The sequence below is a fragment of the Schistocerca serialis genome, chromosome 1 (genome assembly GCF_023864345.2).
Source record: "Schistocerca serialis cubense isolate TAMUIC-IGC-003099 chromosome 1, iqSchSeri2.2, whole genome shotgun sequence".
Taxonomy (NCBI): domain Eukaryota; kingdom Metazoa; phylum Arthropoda; class Insecta; order Orthoptera; family Acrididae; genus Schistocerca; species Schistocerca serialis.
In genome coordinates, this window is record NC_064638.1 from 918,898,737 (window position 1) to 918,922,032 (window position 23,296).

Consider the following 23,296-nt stretch of genomic DNA (forward strand, 5'->3'; position numbering starts at 1 on the left):
GTTCTCCACGACAAAAAAAAGCACGAATGTCAAAATCGAAATTCAAGGCAATGATGATTGTTTTTTTTGACATCAAAGGGATTGAGCACATTGATTGGGTACCAGAGGGACAAACAGTGAATCAGCATTACTACATTAGCGCCCTGGCTACCCTACGTGAGTGAGTACGGAGAAAACGGAACGATTTGTGGAGAAAAAAGTCATGGATCCTTCACCAAGACAATGCCCCAGCTCACAGTGCGTTGTCAGTGAAGACGTTTTTGGCAAAACACAACATTCCCATCTTAGATCATCCACCCTATTCACCTGATTTGGCCCCCTGTGACTTTTTTCTTTTCCCTAAAGTCAAGTCAGCTTTGAAAGGAACTAGATTTGAGACTGTTGAAGCAGTAAAAGAAAAAGCGACGGAAGTAATGTATGGACTTACCGAAAATGATCTGCAGCATTGCTATGAACAGTGGAAAATTCGTATGGAGCGGTGTAGAGACCGAGGAGGAGAGTACATTGAAGGAGATAACATGAAATTGTAAATAATTGTAAATAAATGTTTTTTCCAGCATCAGTCCAGTTTTTTTCTAGCCACACCTCGTATGATGTCTGTGGCACTATCTCCCCTATTTGCTATAATACAAAATGAGCTGCCCTTCTTTGTGCTATGGTTTTGTATTGAATTTCTTCGAGCCAGAGTAACTGCAATGAAATGGTAGATATCAGTGCGGTAGTTGAGTTATTAACTTTTTCCAGACACACTGTTGTATGCTGGAGTGCTTTTATTGATTCACCTTCTGATGGATCTAATGGTCAGACTATTACATTGGTAGTAAAACAATCCATAGGGTCAGTTGACTTATCAATTGAAATCTAGATCTTTTAATTTTTTACTTCATTCCTAATGATTTTCATTACTTCAGCATAACATTCATTGTAACATATTTGCAAACTTGACTGGCTGGATGTAAATTTGCCCACATACTTCTCCAGAAACTCTGTTAATATAGATTTCTGTAGTTTCCACAGAGGATTCCAACATCTGTAAAAGCTTTATATAACTCAAATGCAAATTGGGATTTTCAACTCGATGTTACAATTGTCATTGGAAGCAAAAAAAATCTTTTTCTCAGCACTCTTGGAAAGTGAATTGAGTAAATTTTTGTGTTAGGTTGTACTGATGTGTTAAGAAATATTTTTATTCATAGTCCACTGACTGCTCACGTATTTTGCATGAAAGTATTTTACTATTAGCAGAAAATATGTTAGCTCTGAAAGCATTAATGTAGTTTTGCAATTTACTGCATAAAGGAGCACTGAATTTTGTCTTGTTCATAACTGTTTTGCATGACAGTGTCACAGTGGAAACTGAAAGAAATATAAATTTAGAACAATAGTGAAACTCAAGCACTCACTGTTGTTTTTGGAGGTACAATCTGATAGGAAGCCAAGTAAACACAGGTGATAATTAAAGCCTTTACCTACTGTTGTTTCACCTCAACACTCATTGTTGTTTGTAATATTAAAGAAATAAATAACAATCAAAATGGTAAGAAAAGGCAGTTATTGTGACAGTTGGGCATTTATATTAAAAAACAAAGGGCTGGAATAGGCAAAATAAAACTGTGGCATTTCAATCACGAGGATGTAAATTGTACAGACTCACATCAAAACCAAAGGTAGATTTAACACATTTAAAAAGGCATTCTGACAAAAACATGATCTCTGTAGATAACACAAAAAACTGGATGTAATTTTACACCCCATGATTTTATGAAATACCTCTGAAATTCGTATGGAGCATAGATGCTTTAAATGTGCTAGTACTGTTCAAGACATGAAAAACTCAAACTTGTAAAACTTTAAATGCTTGTATTAAGAAATCTGCACCTCCACCTAACCTCTCGGACAACACAAGATAATCAGATTGTTATGTATAGTGTTATTTTAAATGTATGCACTCTCTCAGTTGTGAATGATTAGTGAAGTGTTTCAATCATACCACATTAATGAAAGCAGCAGCCATATTAAATACTTGCAGTCTTTGTCACTATTACACTTCTTCTTCACAAAGAACCATGTACAAGATGTCTTGAATAGAGAACATTTGTAATTTATTTTATTTTTGCAGTGACATTTCATCAAGGACTTGATCCCTTCCTCTAAGAATTATTCCGGACTGTGAAGTACTTTTCTATTCTAAGACATATTTTTGTGTTATATTGAAATGATTTGAATTATGGTCAGCTGTCTTGCACTGTTCTGCACTCAGTCAGATATACATTCAAACCAAACTTTGTTGAGAGCTGCTGAATTGATGTCTTGTAGCTGATGAGATCTTATAAAGACATTGGTGTAAAAATGATGGGTAGAGTGATTTCAGAGGAGTGGAATGTCTAGTTTGTAAACTGTGATTTATTCATTTCATAATGTACATTTTCAATTCACTAGGTTTGCATGCAGTAGACATGTCAGAAATGTAAGTACAGTTACAATAATTTTTACACTTGTAAATAATAATATAATACTAAAATTCCAGAAAAAGACAATGTCCTATTTATGGGAGGACTTCACTGTCTGGCTAGGAAAGGAGAAGAAATACAGAAAGAAATTTTGGATACTGATGGAATAATGCTAAGCACACAATATGATCCTGAAATCCACAGCCTTTAAAAAGCTACCTCAAAAACAGAGAATGCGGGTTTCACCAAACCAATACCTTGGTAAATTCCAACTCGATCACATGACAATCAAATTGAAGTTCCATACAGAAACACAAAAGGCAAAGTCCTCAGAGGAGCCAACTTAGATTCTGACCACTACTTTTCTAAAACAAAACTCAAAGTCATCCCCAAAAGGAAAAACAGAACCAACAACGCCAAAAAAAGAAAATATGATCCAAATAAGATAATAACTCCAAGTAGTTTCCCCTGAGAACTGAAGATATTCAAAACCAAAACTAGCAAGTAAAGCAGAACAATTAACTCCCATAACCAAAGCTGAAAAACTTGCCTGGTGAACAGAAGAATGTGACCAACTCCTTGAACTGAGAAGAAGAGTCTGGAAACAGCGAAAATCACAGAAAAATGGACATAACAGACAAAACTTCTTAAAAATAAGAAAATTAGTGAGCAAAAATATCAAAAGAATAGAAAAAGCCAAGAAGACCAACTCCTCTTTCAGATCAATTAAAACTTTATCAAAATCAACACAAGGAATTTTTGTAAGACCTTTAAATGAATAATAGCCAAATACAGCACACTGACCCTACAGCTCCAAGACAAAAACAGGAATATTCTGTCAACAACAGGTATAATTCCAAAATATTGATAGAGTATTTCAGAAACCTTCTCAACTGTGAAGAGCCCACAGAAAAATTGACTTTAAGGCCTCAGCAATAACCAGCCCTAACTCTGAGCCACTTTCCACCAAGGAACTACAGTCAGTCATTTCAAATCTCAAAAACTGTAAAGCCTTGGGAGAAAACCAAATCACAACTGAACCTTGGAAAAAATCAATAAAATGCCATAGACTCTCTCCAAAACATCTTTGAAGAAATCTGGATAAATGAAAGAATTCCAGATGAGTGGAAGATGGCTCTCATCCACCCACTTCATGAGAAAGGGTCCAATACAGATACCAACAACTACAGAGCAATCTTGCCCCTAGACATAACATTCAAGATACAGTATTCTTTAAAGTCCTACTAAACAGAGCAGAGCCCCAATTAGACCATCAACTTGGAGAATACCAAGTAGGTTTCAGAAAAGAAGATCCTTCCCAGAACAAATCCCTAACCCCAAAAACCTCATGACCTATCAAAAATGAAGAGCAAAATCATGTGTTATCCACTTTCATTGGCTTTAAGAAAGCGTACAACTCAATAGACTGGGAATCCCTCATATCCATACTAAAAGTATTAAATCTAGACAACAAAACCACGAACCTAATCAGAGAAACCCTTACTAACACATACTCCAATGTCAAATTCATGGGAGAACTCTCCAACCCATTTGAATTAGAAACTGGTGTACACCAAGGAGGTGGACTCTCTTCACTGCTATTTAACTGTGACCTAGAAAAATTAGTCAGAGAGTGGAATATGAAGATCCATAGTTGAATCTGACTAGGCACAAGAAACAAAGGCATCAAAGTCAATTGTCTAGAATTTGCAGATGATATAGCCCTTATAGCCAAGACCTAAAAGAAGCCAAAGAACAAACCCTTGAACTTTAAAAAAAAGGCCGAAAAAATAGGTTTCGAGATCTCCTTTGAAAAGACCAAGATAATTACAAACATAAAAAACCCACCAGAATGTTTTAAGGTGGGAGAAAGAGAGAGAGAGAGAGAGAGAGAGAGATCATCAAAGAATTCAAATATCTTGGAGACTGGATCAGTTGGGAGAGACACCAAATGATGCAGGACGCCTACAATGATGAATGCTTAAGCCATACTCGATACAAATGGTTCACACAGTTTAAAAATAGCAACCCTCATTCTGGATGCCTTTCGAAGTCTGCCAACGATGCTCATGTCAGGAATGTCAATGAAATTGTGTGTGCCAATCGAAGACTGAATGTCCAGGAGATTGTAGAAGAGTGTAACATTTCAGTTGGCTCATGTAATGAAATCCTGTGAGAAGGAAATGACCTGAAATGTGGCGAGACAATTCATGCCCTTGCATCAAGATAATGAACACACACATTCATCCCTCTTGATGCATGAGGATTTCACAAAAAACAAAATCACTGTGCTGTCTCATCCGCCAAATTTTTTAGACCTGACCCCTGCAAACGTTTTTTATTTCCAAAGTTGAAAACCATGTTGAAAGGATGAAGATTTGCAATGATAGATATGGTAAAAGATGCCCTAGCAAGGGGCATACCAAGAATGCTTCCAGAAGAGGAAACGGGAGTTGTGCATCAGTTGTGGAGAAGAGTATTTTAAGGAAACCATGCACAATAAGTAAAAGGTAAGCACAGAAAAATTTTGTGTCCAAAGTTCTGGAATTTTTTGAACAAATCTCACATACCAAAAAGTTCCTCTCAGGGAATGCAAAAATAAGACATTACAATAAAGTAACCAAACTGGAAGCCCTGTATGCAGCTGAAACATTGTCCATCACCAAGCATGGCTTAGTTGAAGGGCTGGAGCTCAAAGAAAGGAAGATACCAAGAAAAACCCTTGGCCCCATATTCAACAATAACAAAGTAGTTCACATAAAAAATGAAACCGTTTACTAAACTACTGAAAAATTCTCTTACACAATGAGGAAAAGTGTGTATATGTTGTATCCAGCTCACATTACCAGTTCATCCTCATGAATTCATCCATTGAGTAATAGCATTTTAGTATCAGTGCCTCATACATCATACATCTTTCGTTTCAGTGGGCCAAAGTTCATTGGCATTAACTTGTTCTCTGTTAATTTATTATAAATTTTCATTCCTGTGTATTGAAGTGTTGGGGAATACAAGTTGAGACTGTGGGTACGAAGCTCAATGTATTCTTTCTTTCTTGTGTCACGTGTTTGAACAAAATGGTTTCCCTCAAATAATTCCTGTTTGTATGCAAGTAGATGCTAGTCTTATGAATATGCGGAGATGGGAGAGCTAATGTTTGAGTTTTCTAACTAATAGAGTACAAGGTTCTTTATGAAATGCAGCGCACATATTCTGAACAATTGTTTTCTGTGCCTTTTAGAACCTGCACTATGTTAGCCTAGTTTCTCCTCCAGAAAATACCATATCTGATAATAGTTTCAAAGGAACTTGAATATTACACTACTTTTCGTGTGTCCATGTCAGTTGCAGTTGATAATATTTACAATGCAAATGCAGAGCGGCTCAGTATGTTAGCTAATTTATTGATGTGTGCTCCCACCCCAACTGCAGTTCTTATCAAATTTAATCTTAAAACTTTGACTGAAATGATTTCTTCTATATCTTGTTTGTTTGGAATAATCTTGCTCTACTCACATTTTGACAGTTTGAATTTCATCAGTTCGGTCTTAGATATGTTTGGATTCAACCCATTTAGCGGAAACCAAGTTTCTAAGGTGCTGAGGATATCGATCAGTGGTTCACACATATTGTTTCCTCATCCTCAGTTTCAACTAATGCAGAACAAACAGAACTGATGGGGACCTGATCTTTAATCATAAATCATTAACATACTCATGGAACAGAATATTTGAAGGATTTAAAGTTCAGGTACAAGGAATAAAGGCTTTGAAAGTTTGCTGATTACTTTGTAATTCTATCAGGGACAGCAAAGAATTTAGTAGAGTAGACAAATGGAATGGACAGTGTCTTGGAAAGAGAATATAAGATGAAGATGTTGCCAAGGTTGTTTTGACTACTGGAGAAGTTTCTCTGGGAAGCCCTTACACAGCCTTCATATGGTCCCGATCTCTCTCCATGCATTTGTCATACTTCTGTAGCTCCGAAGAAAGACATTTGTGGCCGGGAATTTGTTTCAGACAAAGAGGTGTTCGCCTGGGTACAATTATGGTTCTGTAGACAACTGCAAGCATTTTTCCATGAAAGTGTTGGCCGTTTTGTCTCACAATGGGACAAATGTATTAACATTGGTGATTATATTTGAAATAAGGAGCAATACTTACTTTTTCCCATCTGTCTTGTTTTCATTTGGCTGCCCTTTATACATTTACAATGAAATCATTGAAACACCTGGGTATTTGAGTTGGACTTGATAGTATTATTTCCTTGAGGGTTAATTTCCAAAATTTTTTGGTTACAGACTTTAACAGCTAATTCATATTTAATGAAAAACCAGACAACCTTACATTAATAGTTGAAAATTATCATGTTGTTTGCCTTGGTGCCTTGACAACTCTTTTTGAATGTAATTGTGTAAAGTATAACATGTTCAGTTAAATCAGTATTCGTATTACATTTCAGTTATCTTTGCAGCTGATTTTTCCTTACAGTGGAAATTTTTATGTCCTAGGTGATCCACTTTAATTTATTTGTCACTTAATTGCTTCAACTCTTGGTGGAAATCTTTCATTCAAGACATAGGTCACACCAATATTCAAGAAAGGTAGTAGGAGTAATCCATTAAATTACAGGACCATATCATAAACAGGATTTTGGAACATATGTTGTGGTCAAACATTATGAGTTACCTCGAAGAGAATAGTCTATTGATACACTGTCAATATGGATTTAGAAAACATCATTCTCGAGAAACACATCTAGCTCTTTACTCACACGAAATGTTGATTGCTATTGACAAAGGATTTCAGATTGATTCTGTATTTCTAGATTTTTTGGAAGGCTTTTGACACTGTAGCACACAAGCGGATTTTAGTGAAATTGTGTGCTATGGAATATTGTCTCAGTTATGTGACTGGATTCATGATATCCTGTCGGAGAGGTCACAGTTTGTATTAAGTGATGGAAAGTCATTGAGTAAAACAGAAGTGACATTCCCCAAGGTAGTTTTGTAGGCCTTCTGCTGTTCCTTGTCTATATAAACGGTTTAGGAAACAGTCTTAGCTGCCATCTTAGGTTGTTTGCAGATGATGCTGTTGTTTATTGTCTAGTACAGGCATCAGAAGAGCAAAACTAATTACAAAACAATTTAGAGAAGATATCTGTATTGTGCAATAATTGGCAATTGACCGTAAATAATGAAAAGTTTGAGGTCATCCACATAAGTGCTAAAAGGTTACATGATAAGTCAGTCAAATTAAAAGGCTGTAAATTCAACTAAATACCTAGGAATTACAATTACAAACAACTTAAATTGGAAAGAACACACAGAAAATGTTGTGGGAAGGAAAAGCGAAGACTCATTTTTATTGACAAAACACTTAGAAAATGTAACAGATCTACTGAAGAGACTGTCTACACTATGTTAGACCGTCCTCTTTTGGAGTACTGCTGCACAGACTGGAATCCTTATCAGATAGGATTAATGGAGTAAATCGAGAAAATTCAAAGGAGAGAATCATGTTTTGTGTTATCAGGAAATAGTGTAGAGTGTGTCACTGACATGATATAGGATTTGGGGTGGAAATAATTAAAACAAAGGAGTTTTTCGTTGTTGTGGAATCTTATCATGAAATTTTAATCACCAACTTTCCCCTCCAAATGCAAAAATATTTTATTGATGCTGACCTACGTAAGGAGAGATCATCATCTCCATAAAATAAGGGAAATCGGAGTTTGCAAGGAAAGATATAGGTGTTTGTTTTTTCCACACACTGTTCAAGATTGGAAAAATGGAGAACTATTGTGGAAGTGGTTCAGTGGATCCTCTGTCAGGCACTTAAGTGTGATTTGAAGAATATCCTTGTAGATATAGATGTAGATGTAGGCACAGATGATTAGATTAGATTAGATTAGATTAGATTAGATTAATACTAGTTCCATGGATCATGAATACGATATTTCGTAATGATGTGGAACGAGTCAAATTTTCCAATACATGACATAATTAGGTTAATTTAACAACATACTTAAGTTAATATAACAACTTTATTTTTTTTTTAATTTTTTTATTTTTTTAAATATTTTTTTCTTTTTTTTCCTTAATTTATATCTAGAAATTCCTCTATGGAGTAGAAGGAGTTGTCATTCAGAAATTCTTTTAATTTCTTCTTAAATACTTGTTGGTTATCTGTCAGACTTTTGATACTATTTGGTAAGTGATCAAAGACTTTAGTGCCAGTATAATTCACCCCTTTCTGTGCCAAAGTTAGATTTAATCTTGAATAGTGAAGATCATCCTTTCTCCTAGTATTGTAGTTATGCACACTGCTATTACTTTTGAATTGGGTTTGGTTGTTAATAACAAATTTCATAAGAGAATATATATACTGAGAAGCTACTGTGAATATCCCTAGATCCTTGAATAAATGTCTGCAGGATGATCTTGGGTGGACTCCAGCTATTATTCTGATTACACGCTTTTGTGCAATAAATACTTTATTCCTCAGTGATGAATTACCCCAAAATATGATGCCATATGAAAGCAATGAGTGAAAATAGGCGTAGTAAGCTAATTTACTAAGATGTTTATCACCAAAATTTGCAATGACCCTTATTGCATAAGTAGCTGAACTCAAACGTTTCAGCAGATCATCAATGTGTTTCTTCCAATTTAATCTCTCATCAATGGACACACCTAAAAATTTGGAATATTCTACCTTAGCTATATGCTTCTGATTAAGGTCTATATTTATTAATGGCGTCATACCATTCACTGTACGGAACTGTATGTACTGTGTCTTATCAAAATTCAGTGAGAGTCCGTTTACAAGGAACCACTTAGTAATTTTCTGAAAGACAGTATTGACAATTTCATCAGTTAATTCTTGTTTGTCAGGCGTGATTACTATACTTGTATCATCAGCAAAGAGAACTAACTTTGCCTCTTCATGAATATAGAATGGCAAGTCATTAATATATAATAAGAACAACAAAGGACCCAAGACTGACCCTTGTGGAACCCCATTCTTGATAGTTCCCCAGTTTGAGGAATGTGCTGATCTTTGCATGTTACGAGAACTACTTATTTCAACTTTCTGCACTCTTCCAGTTAGGTACGAATTAAACCATTTGTGCACTGTCCCACTCATGCCGCAATACTTGAGCTTGTCTAGCAGAATTTCATGATTTACACAATCAAAAGCCTTTGAGAGATCACAAAAAATCCCAATGGGTGGTGTTCGGTTATTCAGATCATTCAAAATTTGACTGGTGAAAGCATATATGGCATTTTCTGTTGAAAAACCTTTCTGGAAACCAAACTGACATTTTGTTAGTACTTCATTTTTACAGATATGTGAAGCTACTCTTGAATACATTACTTTCTCAAAAATTTTGGATAAAGCTGTTAGAAGGGAGATTGGACGGTAATTGTTGACATCAGATCTATCCCCCTTTTTATGCAAAGGTATAACAATAGCATATTTCAGTCTATCAGGGAAAATGCCCTGTTCCAGAGAGCTATTACACAGGTGGCTGAGAATCTTACTTATCTGTTGAGAACAAGCTTTTAGTATTTTGCTGGAAATGCCATCAATTCCATGTGAGTTTTTGCTTTTAAGCAAGTTTATTATTTTCCTAATTCCAGAGGGAGAAGTGGGTGAGATTTCAATTGTATCAAATTGCATAGGTATGTCCTCTTCCATTAACAGCCTAGCATCTTCTAATGAACACCTGGATCCTACTATATCCACAACATTTAGAAAATGATTATTAAAAATATTTTCAACTTCTGACTTTTTGTTCGTAAAGTTTTCATTCAATTTGATGGTAATACTGTCTTCCTCTGCTCTTGGTTGACCTGTTTCTCTTTTAATAATATTCCAAATTGTTTTAATTTTATTATCAGAGTTGCTGATTTCAGACATGATACACATACTCCTGGATTTTTTAATAACTTTTCTTAATATAACACAGTAGTTTTTATAATTTTTGATAGTTTCCGGGTCACTACTCTTTCTTGCTGTCAGATACATTTCCCTTTTCCGGTTACAAGATATTTTTATACCCTTAGTAAGCCATGGTTTGTTACAAGGTTTCTTACGAATATATTTAACTATTTTCTTGGGGAAGCAGTTTTCAAATGCATTTACAAAAATGTCATGAAATAAATTATATTTTAAATTGGCATCAGGTTCATGGTACACCTCATCCCAGTCTATCTGCTGTAGGCTTTCCCTGAAATTTGCAATTGTTAAATCGTTGACTGAACGTACTACTTTGGAGGACTGTTTAGTATTGATGAATGGAGCTATGTCATATATTGTAACTAGCTGTGCACCATGATCAGAAAGACCATTCTCAACAGGCTGAGCATATATCTGGTTAAACTTATCTTGGTCTATAAAGAAGTTATCTATCAGTGAGCTGCTATCCTTTACCACCCGAGTAGGAAAATCAATAACGGGTGTCAAATTGAAAGAACCGAGTAATACTTCAAGGTCATTTTTCCTATTACCCTCTTTCAGAGAATCTACATTGAAGTCCCCACAAATAATAATTCACTTCCCCCTGTCTGACAGATAGCACAACAAGGAGTCCAAATTTTTCAGAAATAGATGAAAATTTCCTGATGGGGACCTATATACAGTTACAATTATAAATGTGCCTTTATTTAATTTAAGCTCACAGGCACATGCTTCTATATGTTTCTCTACACAAAACTTTTTTGTTTCTATACTTTTTGCGCAATGATAACTTTTGACATATATGGCAACTCCTCCTTTCTCCATATTTTCTCTCATTACATGTGCAGAGAGCTTATATCCACTTACATTTACCTTATCCATATCAGTAACAATGTGATGCTCAGACAGGCATAGTGCATCTATTTCATTCTCAGCTTCTAAATCTTCTAAACAAACCAGAAGCTCATCTACTTTATTCTTTAAACTCCCAATATTTTGATGAAATATACTTACATTATTTTTAATTATACTTTTCTGAGAACCTTTCCTTATTCTAACATTTGCAGTACTCTCCTGTCTGAGTTTCTCATTGTGCTTAGGCCTAGTTCCTATACCAGTGGTCACACGGTGTTCAGAGAGGCAGATTATGTCAACTGGGTTGGGTGACTTTAATTCATCAATGCAGTTACCTAGGACTGAGATACAACTTGGTGGAGATAAAATTTCTGGTGATTGGTGAAAATTTATAATTGATAGCTGTGATTGGTGATCCAATGTACTAGAATTGTGCTGTTTAATTTCTTTCCTAAACTGAAGATTTGTTTCAATCCTGACCTCTCGTAGAACTTGACATCTTTCTGTCTTACCTATCCTAAAAAAGGTGCTGCTCCAACACCTGTAACCACTGGTATTTTACCATTCATGGCAGTGCCTCCCCCCCTTAAATTTCCTGCTATTACCCCAGCCAGTTTCCCCTTCCCTTTCCTGTTGAGATGTAGGCCGTGCCTGGTATAGTCCCACCTACTGAGATCATCCACAGGAACCACACCAATATGAGCCCCCGCACCTGACCCAAGCAGCCGTTCCAACTCCAAATTAACTCTCCTAACAGAAGAGTTCAAATGAGGCCGGTCATGGCGTCTCAGGACAGATACAAATTCAACATTGGTGTGTCTCGATGCCGACGCAATCTTTACCAGGTCACACTCTATACTGTACCCAGGATCTCTGTCGATGCTGTTCCCTGGCCCTCCCACAATAACCACGGTGTCTTCCCTGGTAAATCCTTTACAGAGTGAACCTAAATCCTCTGTCACCTGATCCAGACTAGCACTTGGTTTGAAAAAATTTGTGACCTGGTATTCTGGTCCTAATTCCTCCTGCAGAAGTTGGCCTACACCTCTGGCATGAGAACTGCCTAACAACAAAACTTTCTTCCTTTTCAATGACTTTCCTACATTCTTTTTCAATTTCCTATTGAAAGTTTGTTGTGTCCTGTCTACACCTACCTCTGCTTGAGGCTCATCAGTTTCTAACTGAAGCAACAGGTCAAACTTATTTTTGACATTCACCACAAAACTGTCAGACTTAGTTCTAGGCCTGTTCCTTCTGCTACCTGTTGCCACTTCCCACCTCTCTTTGCCCTTCTCCCTCCTTAACCTGTCCAGATCTTCCCTAGCCTGATCTAGCTCAGCCTGAAGGGCAGCAATTTTCCCCTCCTGTTCCACTATCTTCCTATCTCTGCTGCAAATCCTACATAACCACTGATGAGCCTGATCCACTTTCCCAACACCCACGCCACTGCAGTCCCCCCAGTGAAAAAAACTACTGCATCCATCACACCAAACCCCGGAACTAACAATTCTACGGCATGTCAGGCACTTCTCACTCATGGCAAAAATAATACTTTAGCTAGAATAAATCAGTTAAATTACCGAAAATCAAAAAACACGTTACAAGAATTAAGCCTATTCACGAATGTATATAAGCAAGTTTCTGATTTAAAATTCCGCTGTTTTTCTGAGATCTGTATTAAAACAATGAAGGTATACGCTATTTATTATATATTTCACTTGATGGAATGAAAAAAAGGACAATTAAACGAGATACTTTAACTTTGATTCTCCAAAAACGTTACGAGAATTAGGCCTATAAAACAAATGTATATAGGCAAGTTTCTGATATAAAGTTACGCTGTTTTTCTGAAATCTGTATAAAAACAATGAAGTTATACGCTATTTACGGTAGTTTACTTATTTGTTACCGAGAAACTAGTTAAATTACCGTGAAACAAGAAACAAACACGTTTACAAAATTTAAGCATAAGCGCGACTTCGCGAAGTTACGATCTTTTCGTGTTTTCTAAAAAAAATACGCAAAGAAAAGTCAAACCTTTAATGGCAAGACTAAACGATACACTAATGCACGTATTTAATTTGTTGTCGGCGTTAAACTAAATTATATTCCTGTCTAAATCACTTAACTTTCTGGAAATGGTTTCTGGCGTCACTTACTCGGCGGCCATCTTGGACTGTTCTGTAGAAAACTATTTAGATCTTTTCAGAATTGTGTTACTTGAGGGAAAGTGATCACAAGACCATTTTCTCTCCTTTTGCATATTACTAAACATGAAGAATTTCTTTGCCAAAATTCCTTCTCATAAGGACTTTCATACACCTCAAGTGTTTCTATCTGTGGCGGCTCAATGAGCAATAATCAATGATCCAAGGTGCCTAAATCTACTCAAAATTTACTCTCATCTTCTTATACATATTTAGTTAAAATATTGGAACTTCCTGGCAGATTAAAACTGTGTGTTGAACTCTGACTTTAACTTGGTACCTTTGTCTTCGCATGCAAGTGTTCTATGACTGAGCTGTCTAAGCATGACTCAGGACTCACCCACAAAGTTTTATTTCCACCAGTACTATATCTGAGGTAAAGGTTTCAGGGTGGATTGTGAGTTGTGCATGGATAGCTAAGTCAATAGAGCATTTGCCTGTGGAGTGCAAAGGTCCGAAGTTCAATTGCAGGTCTGGCTCACAGTTTTATCCACCAGCAAGTTTCAGTTCAGTGCACATTGTGCTGCTGAGTGAAAATTCATTCTGAAGTTAAAACATTGTTGGTACATGTTAATGACTGGCTGTTTTTTCATAGATTCAAAGAAATTCAATTTGAAACCACATGTCTTTACTAGTGAATCTTCAAGCATGATAGCTTCCACTTGTGATATCAGTGTTAAATGAAATAATGGTACAGCATTACTGACCGGGAGATCTCCCCTGGTGTTGTTTGGTAACTTGTGGATTGAGTAATGCACACACACACACACACACACACACACACACACACACACACACACACATTGTGTCGCCAAGCGAAGAAAATCTCGGACTTGGCCAGGAGTTGAGCCAAGGCCCCCATGATCAATAGGCAGCAACGCTAACTACTAGACCATTAGCAGCAAATGTATCAATGTTACAATTAGCAGCTATTACAATTTCTTTATTTTATTTCTACAAAGATCTTTTAGCATATTTTACAGCTTAGATAGGAAGAGTTCTGTTATTGATCTTCCTGGGTTTCTATATATTTTAATAATTCTAACATATGATGGCAAGTGCCTTATTTCTACATATCATTTGAAATTTCCAATTGTGTTTAAAATTTTAATTGTGTACACAGTAAACCAGTGCTCATTTGGACATCTAACTAATATTTGCACACTTTGACAGAATAATTACCAGTTTGTTTGTTTTAAAGCTTATGTTATTCGAAGCATCAGTATTTAACCCATTTTACAATGCTCTACTCTGACACACTAATTATAAACTTTGGCATATGTCTTTTTGGGTAATGGCATGCTTTGTCTTTCTTATTTCCACACATATTTTATCACTCCTATCACTACTTACCAGTTTCCCTTACTTTTTATAAACTGGGAAGTACTGTGAACATCATACTAAATATTTTTGCGTGTAACCTATTTAGATGTAAACCAACTTTTATGACACACATTGTATGTAGAAATTACTTGGGCTCAATAAATAGCAGTCCTTACTTATTGCATTGTTCTTTAATTTTGCCTTTTATTTATCTGTATATGTCTGTCACTGATTATTAGCCTTGAATTGTGTAGAGGGTTATTGCTGTTCGAATTACGTTCCTTGGATGGTTAATGATTTCCTCTTTGCTGCTGCCTCTAAGGGAACTTGTACCCTTGTGGGTATAAATACCTTTGGGATTCCTCTTATGCTTATCTTTTGCTCTTTCTCTTGAATTTAAAATACTGTTGAAATGTTTATTAATTGGTGCTTCCTATTTCCTGATTGAATGTCAATTTCGGATTTAGGAACAACTAAGTTTTAACAAGCAGTCACCTATAATGAATTATTTGCTTTGTCTTACTATGATGCTTCTTTTTCTGTAGCATGTGTTACTCTGGTCCACTTACATTTGTTTTGTGCCTTCGTATCTTCAGTTTCTTTTTCTTCCATAATGGTACCTGAATAGTTTCTGAATCAGACATTTGTATCACTCCATATTTGCTGGTTTACATTCAACTATCACTGAAGATTTTCTCAGGCACAATGATTTTCATGCTTCAATTCAATGTTTTCCTTCTTTAGCAACTACAGACCTGTACTCACAACATTAGTATCACTTTGAAGGACACGAATGATTTTGGCTTTAGAACTCAGACCGAGCGAGGTGGCGCAGTAGTTAGCACACTGGACTCGCATTCGGGAGGACGACGGTTCAATCCCGTCTCTGGCCATCCTGATTTAGGTTTTCCGTGATTTCCCTAAATCACTTCAGGCAAATGCCGGGATGGCTCCTTTGAAAGGGCACAGCCGATTTCCTTCCCCATCCTTCCCTCACCCGAGCTTGCGCTCCGTCTCTAATGACCTCGTTGTCGATGGGACGTTAAACACTAATCTCCTCCTCCTCCTCCTTTAGAACTCAATGTGGACTGTAGTTGCACATTTTCGTCACTTGTACAGCTGTGGCATGACTGTTGAATAACGTCATTTATACATTGTGAATTGTGGTTTGTGTGTCTTGTAACATACATAATCTAAATTATTTGCTTCAGGTACAGGAGACACATCAAATTGTGGTAAAATTTCACCACATATAAAGAACAGCTGATGTTAACAGACAGCATCATAATAATAATAATTCAGTTCTCTTATACATACATATAATAAAATGTAACACTTAATTACCTCTTGCTCAAGTGATCATTTCATCCTCTATGAATTCTTCTATTGAATAGTAGCATTTCTCCCACAAAATCTGCTGTAGCCTCATTTTTAAAATTTCTGGCTTCATATTAAATATGTTTTTGCACAGAAACATTTCAGATAAACTTTTGTGCAGTTTTTGTCGAACCCAAAATTGTACTTAACACACTGCATTCCTTTCACTACATGTTTTTTACACTTCCAACATGAAGAAACATTTAAATTCAACCATTTTTGGAGTGTCATGTCAGTACACAGTCCTACATGCACCATCCTGAAACTGGTCACTGTAGTGAGTTGGGATTAGCAGACAAATATAGAAAACGCAATGAAGAAGAGTTCCACATATTATCAACAGGTTTGTGAGTCTATTTGTGAGACAAACTATAGCCACAACTTACAAAATAAGCTGATAATATAATGTTATTGGATATAAAATAAACTGTTAGTTTATCATGATAAAGGTTGCTTCTAAAATTCCAAGAACCCTATTTCTGAGAGACATGATTATACATACGTTTCATATCATTAAAATGGTGGTAAAGTTGGAGATACTTGGTTTTATGTAAAATTGTTCTGACATTGCTGTAATGTATTCACATTCATTAGAGTATATGCATCATATGACAAGTTGTGTAGCCCAAATGTAAAATGTACAAAATATTAATGGAGAAGATGGTAGAATATTTTTGAAGTATTATTCCTCACCGTCATTGATGTTGCAATAGAAACCTTAATGTAAGCATAAGAATTACAAATTTTCTTTGTGCATTCATTTACCAAAGCTGTGTAAAGATAGGACTCTATTTCCCCTGTAATCATTTGTGTATATTTTTCTCTAAGTCTTAATTAAAGATGATGTTTGTGTTTTGGCTTGCGTATATCTATTTAATGTGCATGCTTTGCTTTTGTTCCAGACCAAGCAGATGAGAGCCCTCCTGAAGAAACACTTGCACCATATCCCTTAAAGCCATTGTCTGCTGCACATGATGAGGATGACATATTCAGAGAACGTCTGCGTAACATGGGAAAAAGTATGAAATGCAATTTATCATCATATATTGTAATGTTTGAGAAAACTTGTAGTCACTTCAGACAGGAAGAAAATCTTTGCAAAATAACTTTTTCAGTGTTATTTTATATCTCATAGTGAAATTCTTCAGACCATTTGTGATTGCCAACAATATTTTGGGAGTGTATCAACAGAGGAGGATTTAGCTATTACTCTCATCAGTTCTGTATTAGGGAATATTATGCTTTAAAGTAAGGAAAGGATGTATTTTGTCTCTGAATATCTTACTTAACTTGGACAAAAATCTCATGAGACTGCCAAAACTTTAGTTCTGGGAACCAATATCTTCTGATAGTTTTAAATTTTTCCCTTATATTTGTGAAATTGGAGGTTAGTATTGTGTAAAGGGAATATTTTTTCCTTTACAACTTTTATTTTATAGAAAAGCATGTGTTGGAAAGTCATGCTTCTGTATGATATTTCGATCTGACTGCTCAGATCACAAGCATGATACAGTTTTAGAAATGTGGTGAATGGTTTTCATGTTCCAAATATTTGTGTGTTGTTTAAATATTTATTTTTGATGTTGAAAGTTCTAGCAGAATGTAAATAATTTAGGAGTAAAGTAACAACTCGCAGAATAGAAGATAGTCCAGTCAGTGAAGGAAGATTGGAAGGGGGGATCATGTGGTTGCAAGTTTTTATATGGTAGTAGGAGGAAATGTCATGAATAACATACTAAAAATCCCCACTGCTGGGCTGTGAAGTGTGGGGCCTTGCAAAGGTTACTTTATTATATTTTTCTCGAATAGCTCAAAAACCACAGCTGCGTACTGTTAATTATGTGAGTTAAGAACACACACTAAATATATGTATCAGCTCTTAGTGCAATATAACCGTATTAAGATGTAAATTGTGTTCTGGTGGTGTAATAGGGTGGAGCAGGAGAGGGGGGGGGGGGGGGGGGGGGCTTGAAGTGTAAAGCATAAGGGGAGTTAGGTCACCAGATATTGTGATCATGCACTTCTCTCCTTCATAGATCTGCAAACTGAAGAGTGTGCAAGTGATTGCCCACTACCTCACGAAAAGCAACAACAGGGTATTTAACGAAGTTATACCGTCCTTCTGCTGTGTGCCTTATGAATAACAGGTGTGCATTACCCCGCCATGCTCAAGGGGTGTTTACTTTCCACAAAGTGCATTAACACTACATGTAACATAGATATGAACTACTGATAATACTAATTCAAGTAACGCATATGGACTGAAAGTACGTAAATCTCTACACAGTGTTCAATATGGTTGGAGGACAAATGAATTCTTAGTCATCGTGTATGGCAACTCACTTCTGGGGAAGGTAACTTCACTCACCACAAGTGCTGCTCACATTTCAGTAAGTTTTTGCACTTCTCTCACCGTAAATTGCATTACTGGTGGCCTGCAGATATCTCTTCCATTCTGGAATTTCTGGCACTTGTAGAGTAGACTACACAGAGTGGATCCAGTTACAAGATGTTCACAGTATATCTTTGAAGGTGGGTGTGAATACTTCTACTGGAATGTAACTGATCACATTCAAGTCTAGAACAGTAATCTGCTGTAAAATATCGTTTGTCTTATGTTGAAATGTCAGCAGTTCCAGAACATCTAGGCTATCTCCTTCTGCTGCAGAGAGAGATGATTTAAGCCTTAGGAGGCCTTTAGATGTTGGTAGAGCTGAAACTGGAATGATGCTCTTGATATGCCACATGCTGCCAAAAGTATTCTAGCCAGTGATGGTGGAGACAATGAAACCAACATTATCGAATACTTATTGACAACTTGTTACACTCTGGCTAGGCTGTTCTTTGGAAGATGATACTACCAGCTATTGAACTTTTTTAGTAATGGACATCTAACAACTACAAATAAGTTCTCATGTTGTTGTTGTGGACTTCAGTCCAAAGACTGGTTTAATGCAACTCTCCATGCTACTCTATCCTGTGCAAGCTTCTTCATCTCCCAGTACCTACTATAACCTACATCCTTCTGAATCTGCTTAGTGTATTTATCTCATGATCTCCCTCTACGATTTTTACCCTCCACGCTGCCATCCAATACTAAATTGGTTATCCCTTGATGCCTCAGAACATGTCCTACCAACCAATCCCTTCTTCTAGTCAAGTTGTGCCACAAATTTCTCTACTCCCCAATTCTTTTCAATACCAACTCATTAGTTATATGGTCTACCCATCTAATCTTCAGCATTTTTCTGTAGCACCACATTTCAAAAGCTTCTATTCTGTTCTTGTATAAACTATTTATTGTCCATGTTTCACTTCCATACATGGCTACACTCCACACAGATACTTTCAGAAATGACTTCCTGACATTTAAATATATACTCTCTTCTTCAGAAACTCTTTCCTTGCCATTGCCAGTCTACATTTTATATCCTCTCTACTTCGGCCATCATCAGTTATTTTGCTCCTCAAATAGCAAAACTCATTTACTACTGTAAGAGTCTCATTTCCTAATCCAATTCCCTCAGCATCACCCAATTTAATTTGGCTACATTCCATTATCCTCGTTTTGCTTTTGTTGGTGTTCATCTTATGTCCTCCTTTCAAGACACTGTCCATTCCATTCAACTGCTCGTCCAGATCCTCTGCTGTCTCTGACAGAATTAGTGTCATCGGCGAACCTCAAAGTTTTTATTTCTTCTCCATGGATTTTAATTCCTAAAGCTGTTTTTTATAATTGAGATTTTTCCCGTCTCGTGCAGTGTGGAAGCTATTAGTCCCACCCCAAGAAATCTTCCCATACAGCCTGGTCACCTGGGCTCAGCATATCAGCAGTGACAGGAGCTCCCTTCCTAGCATGCTGAGGGTCTCACAAAGCCCATCACAGACAGTCACCAGCCTCCAGACCCAGCCTGCAGACAGATTTCCTGTGCCATATCTCCACACAACGCCAATCCTCCCACCCCCCCCTCCCCCCCTCCAAGAACCAGCTATAAAGGAGCACCCTCTTTGTTCGACTAGAACAACTGAGCCACGTCCTTCATCAGGGCTTTGATCATCTGCTCCTGCCCTGAAATGACGGACATCCTGCCTCAAGATCCTTCCCACCACGTGTAAAGTGGTGTTCCATTGCCCATTCCACCTCCACAGTATCCAAGTCCATCCCTATGCAAGTCCCAATCCCAACCCCTTGCCAAAGGGATCATATTCCTGTGGAAGATCCAGGTGCTAGTCCTGCTCAATCCACCCACCCAGCAATTTCTGCTCCAGTCCTGTCACACGCTTATGCTACTCCATCAGAAGCCAGGCCCCTATGAAAGCAGCCGTGTCATATGCCAACTCTGCTGCAATCGGCATTGTCCATGTATTTATTTATAGCTGTGCTCCCACACTGATACCACACTGCACCTAGCCTTATGCTTAATGTATATGAAACTATCTCCTGCACTGTGTGTATTACAATGATATAGTTTTGTAGGTACATTCAGTGGCATATGTGGATATTGTTGGTGAATATTTTTCCTTTCATCATTTTGTAGGGGTTGTCAGAAAGAAAAAATTTCATAAATGTTTGAAATTATTTATAAAGTTCGTTGCAAATCACTGCTCCCATTCTCAAATAATACTCTTCTTTTATACCCCACCACCCTCCCTTCAATAGGTGAGTGTTTCTTACCTGCACAGTGACTGTCATCTGTCGATAAGATATGTGGGTACCAAACAATAAGGTATGCGTGTACCAAGTTTGGTTGAAATTGGTGTACTGGTTTAGGAGGAGGCGTGGAATTTACATACATACATTTTTAATAATATGTGTGGATGACAGCAAACCAGCTGTCCACCAGTATGAATGGCCACCACCAAATTGTGGTCAAGAGCAAAATAGACCACCCTATGGCACAACATGCAGCTGAACATAACATGCTTGATTTCAGTGGCTGCTTAACAACCAGGGCCACCTGGATCCTCCATTCCACCACCAGCTTTCTGGAACTGCACAGATGGGGATTACTCCTCATAACACATTTCCTGCTCCCAAAATTGTCCTGGCCTCAACCTACGGTAACGTACTGTTCCTGCAGACTCCATCCAACAGTTTCCACCCCTTCTGTCCTACCATCTCCTCCCAATTCCCATCCTCACCTTCATTGTGCACTACCCTCTGCTAATTCACTTACCAGACTTTTCCACTTCTCTGCTCCTCTCATTTCGACTCCCTCTCCTATCCCCTGCCCCTCTCCCATCTCCACAGCCTCCTGACACTGCAACCGGCAGTGTTGTCCCGCTAGCTCTAGCTGCTGCCTGCTCCACCCGGCAGTGCTGATTCCTCTTCCCCCACCCTGTACCCTGCTGTCACTTCCCCTTCCCCTTCCCCTTCCCCTTCCCCACCCCATACCCTGCTGACCCTTCCCCTTCCCCCTCCCCTTCTCCTTCCCCCTCCCCTTCCCCCTCCGGATTCTTGCTCCCATTTAGTGTTTTAGTTGCATTATGGCTGGAGATGCTGGAGATAGTGGTCATGTGTGTATGAGGTATGCATGCTTTTTGTGTGTGTGTGTGTGTGTGTGTGTGTGTGTGTGTGTGTGTGTTTATTTTCTGCAGATGGCTGTGGTCAACAGATTATGTAACAGTCTTTTTGTCGTGCCTGTCTGTGACTCAGAGTCATTTGTAATGTGAGTAGCAATTTACCCTTTTATAGTATTGCTGATAGTTCTAGAGAAAACATGAATAGAACTTTTTGTATAGGAAATTCATGTAGTTTAATTTTGTACTGGAAGACATTTTTGATAGAAACTCCCCTTTTTGAGTTATTCAAGAAAATCATAAAAAATGACTTGCACGGCCCCCTACTACCACGTTCACACCCAAATGTTGGGGATTTTTAGCGTATTATTTATGACAATCCATCCTACCAATGTAACATTATTTGTGACCATTTGATTTTTTTTCTCCTGTTTGTTCTTTTTTGGTCTTTGTTGACTGGGCTGTGAGATGTTGTTGAGTCATCGGCAGGCACATAAACAAGACTGAAAACTTAAATACACACACACACACACACACACACACACACACACACACACAACACACGCACACACACACACGCACACACATACACCTCTACAAGTACATTCTGCTTGCTGAATGCATGTTGCCAGGACTGCTGTTCTGCAAGTAGTCTGCAGGACTGTCTCCATTTATATATTCATCCATACTCTGTAAAACAACTGCAATGTGCATGCCAGAAGGCACTTTCCTCTGTACAAGTTACTAGGCACAGTTTGAGGCAGGTTGTAGTGTACTCTTATTCCATTTAAAATCTGTTCTTCAAACCTTCTTGGGATATTTTATGTCCGTATTAAAGTGTCTGCCAGTTCAGTATCTTCAGCATCTCTGTGACACACTCCCACAGATTGGACAAACCTGTGACAATTAGTGCCCTTCTCTGGATATGTTCATTATCCCCTTTCACTCCTAGTCAATATGGGTCCTACATACTAGAGCAGTATTCTAGGATGAGTCATGCAAGTGATTTGTAAGAAGTAGACAGCATTTCCCTAGTATTCTACCAACAAACCAATGTCTCCCACTTGCTTCATCTACAACTGGGCGTATTTGATAGTTCCGCTTCAAAGTGCTGCACACAGGTATTGGTATCAATTGACTGAATCCAGCAGTGACTTGTTGATATTGTCTACAAGGTTTTGCTGTTCCATGAGGTGCACAGTTTTACATTTTTGAACGTTTAAAGCCATTTACGAATCTTTGCATCACTTTGAAATCATATGACCTGACTGCATATTTGTGCAATTTTCTCAGACAGTACCTCAATATAAATAATTGCGTCATCTGTTAAACATTTAGGTTATTATTAATAATAGTCAACAAGGTCATTAATGTACAACATAGAAATCAAGGGTCCCAACATACTTTCCTGGAGTGCACCCAAAAGTACTTCATCTGTCGATGACTCCCCATCCAAAATAACGTGCTGTGTGCTTCCTATCAAAAATCCTCAATGCAGTCACAAATGTTGTTTGATATCCCATATGATCATACTTTACTAGCATAGATTTGGTACTGAGTCAAACGCTTTACAGAAATTGAGTTAGGCTATGGCTGTGTG

At 37.4% G+C, this 23,296-nt stretch overlaps 1 protein-coding gene across 2 annotated transcripts in view; it reads left to right on the top strand.

Annotated features, from left to right (window-relative positions):
* LOC126412337 (CUE domain-containing protein 1) overlaps nucleotides 1–23,296 on the top strand; it is a 222,038-nt gene that overhangs the window by 102,055 nt on the left and 96,687 nt on the right. For both annotated transcript variants that reach the window (XM_050081892.1, XM_050081883.1), the window contains exon 6: nucleotides 17,079–17,195. In XM_050081892.1, the coding sequence (XP_049937849.1) occupies nucleotides 17,079–17,195 (117 nt within the window). The remainder of the gene's footprint in view (nucleotides 1–17,078; nucleotides 17,196–23,296) is intronic.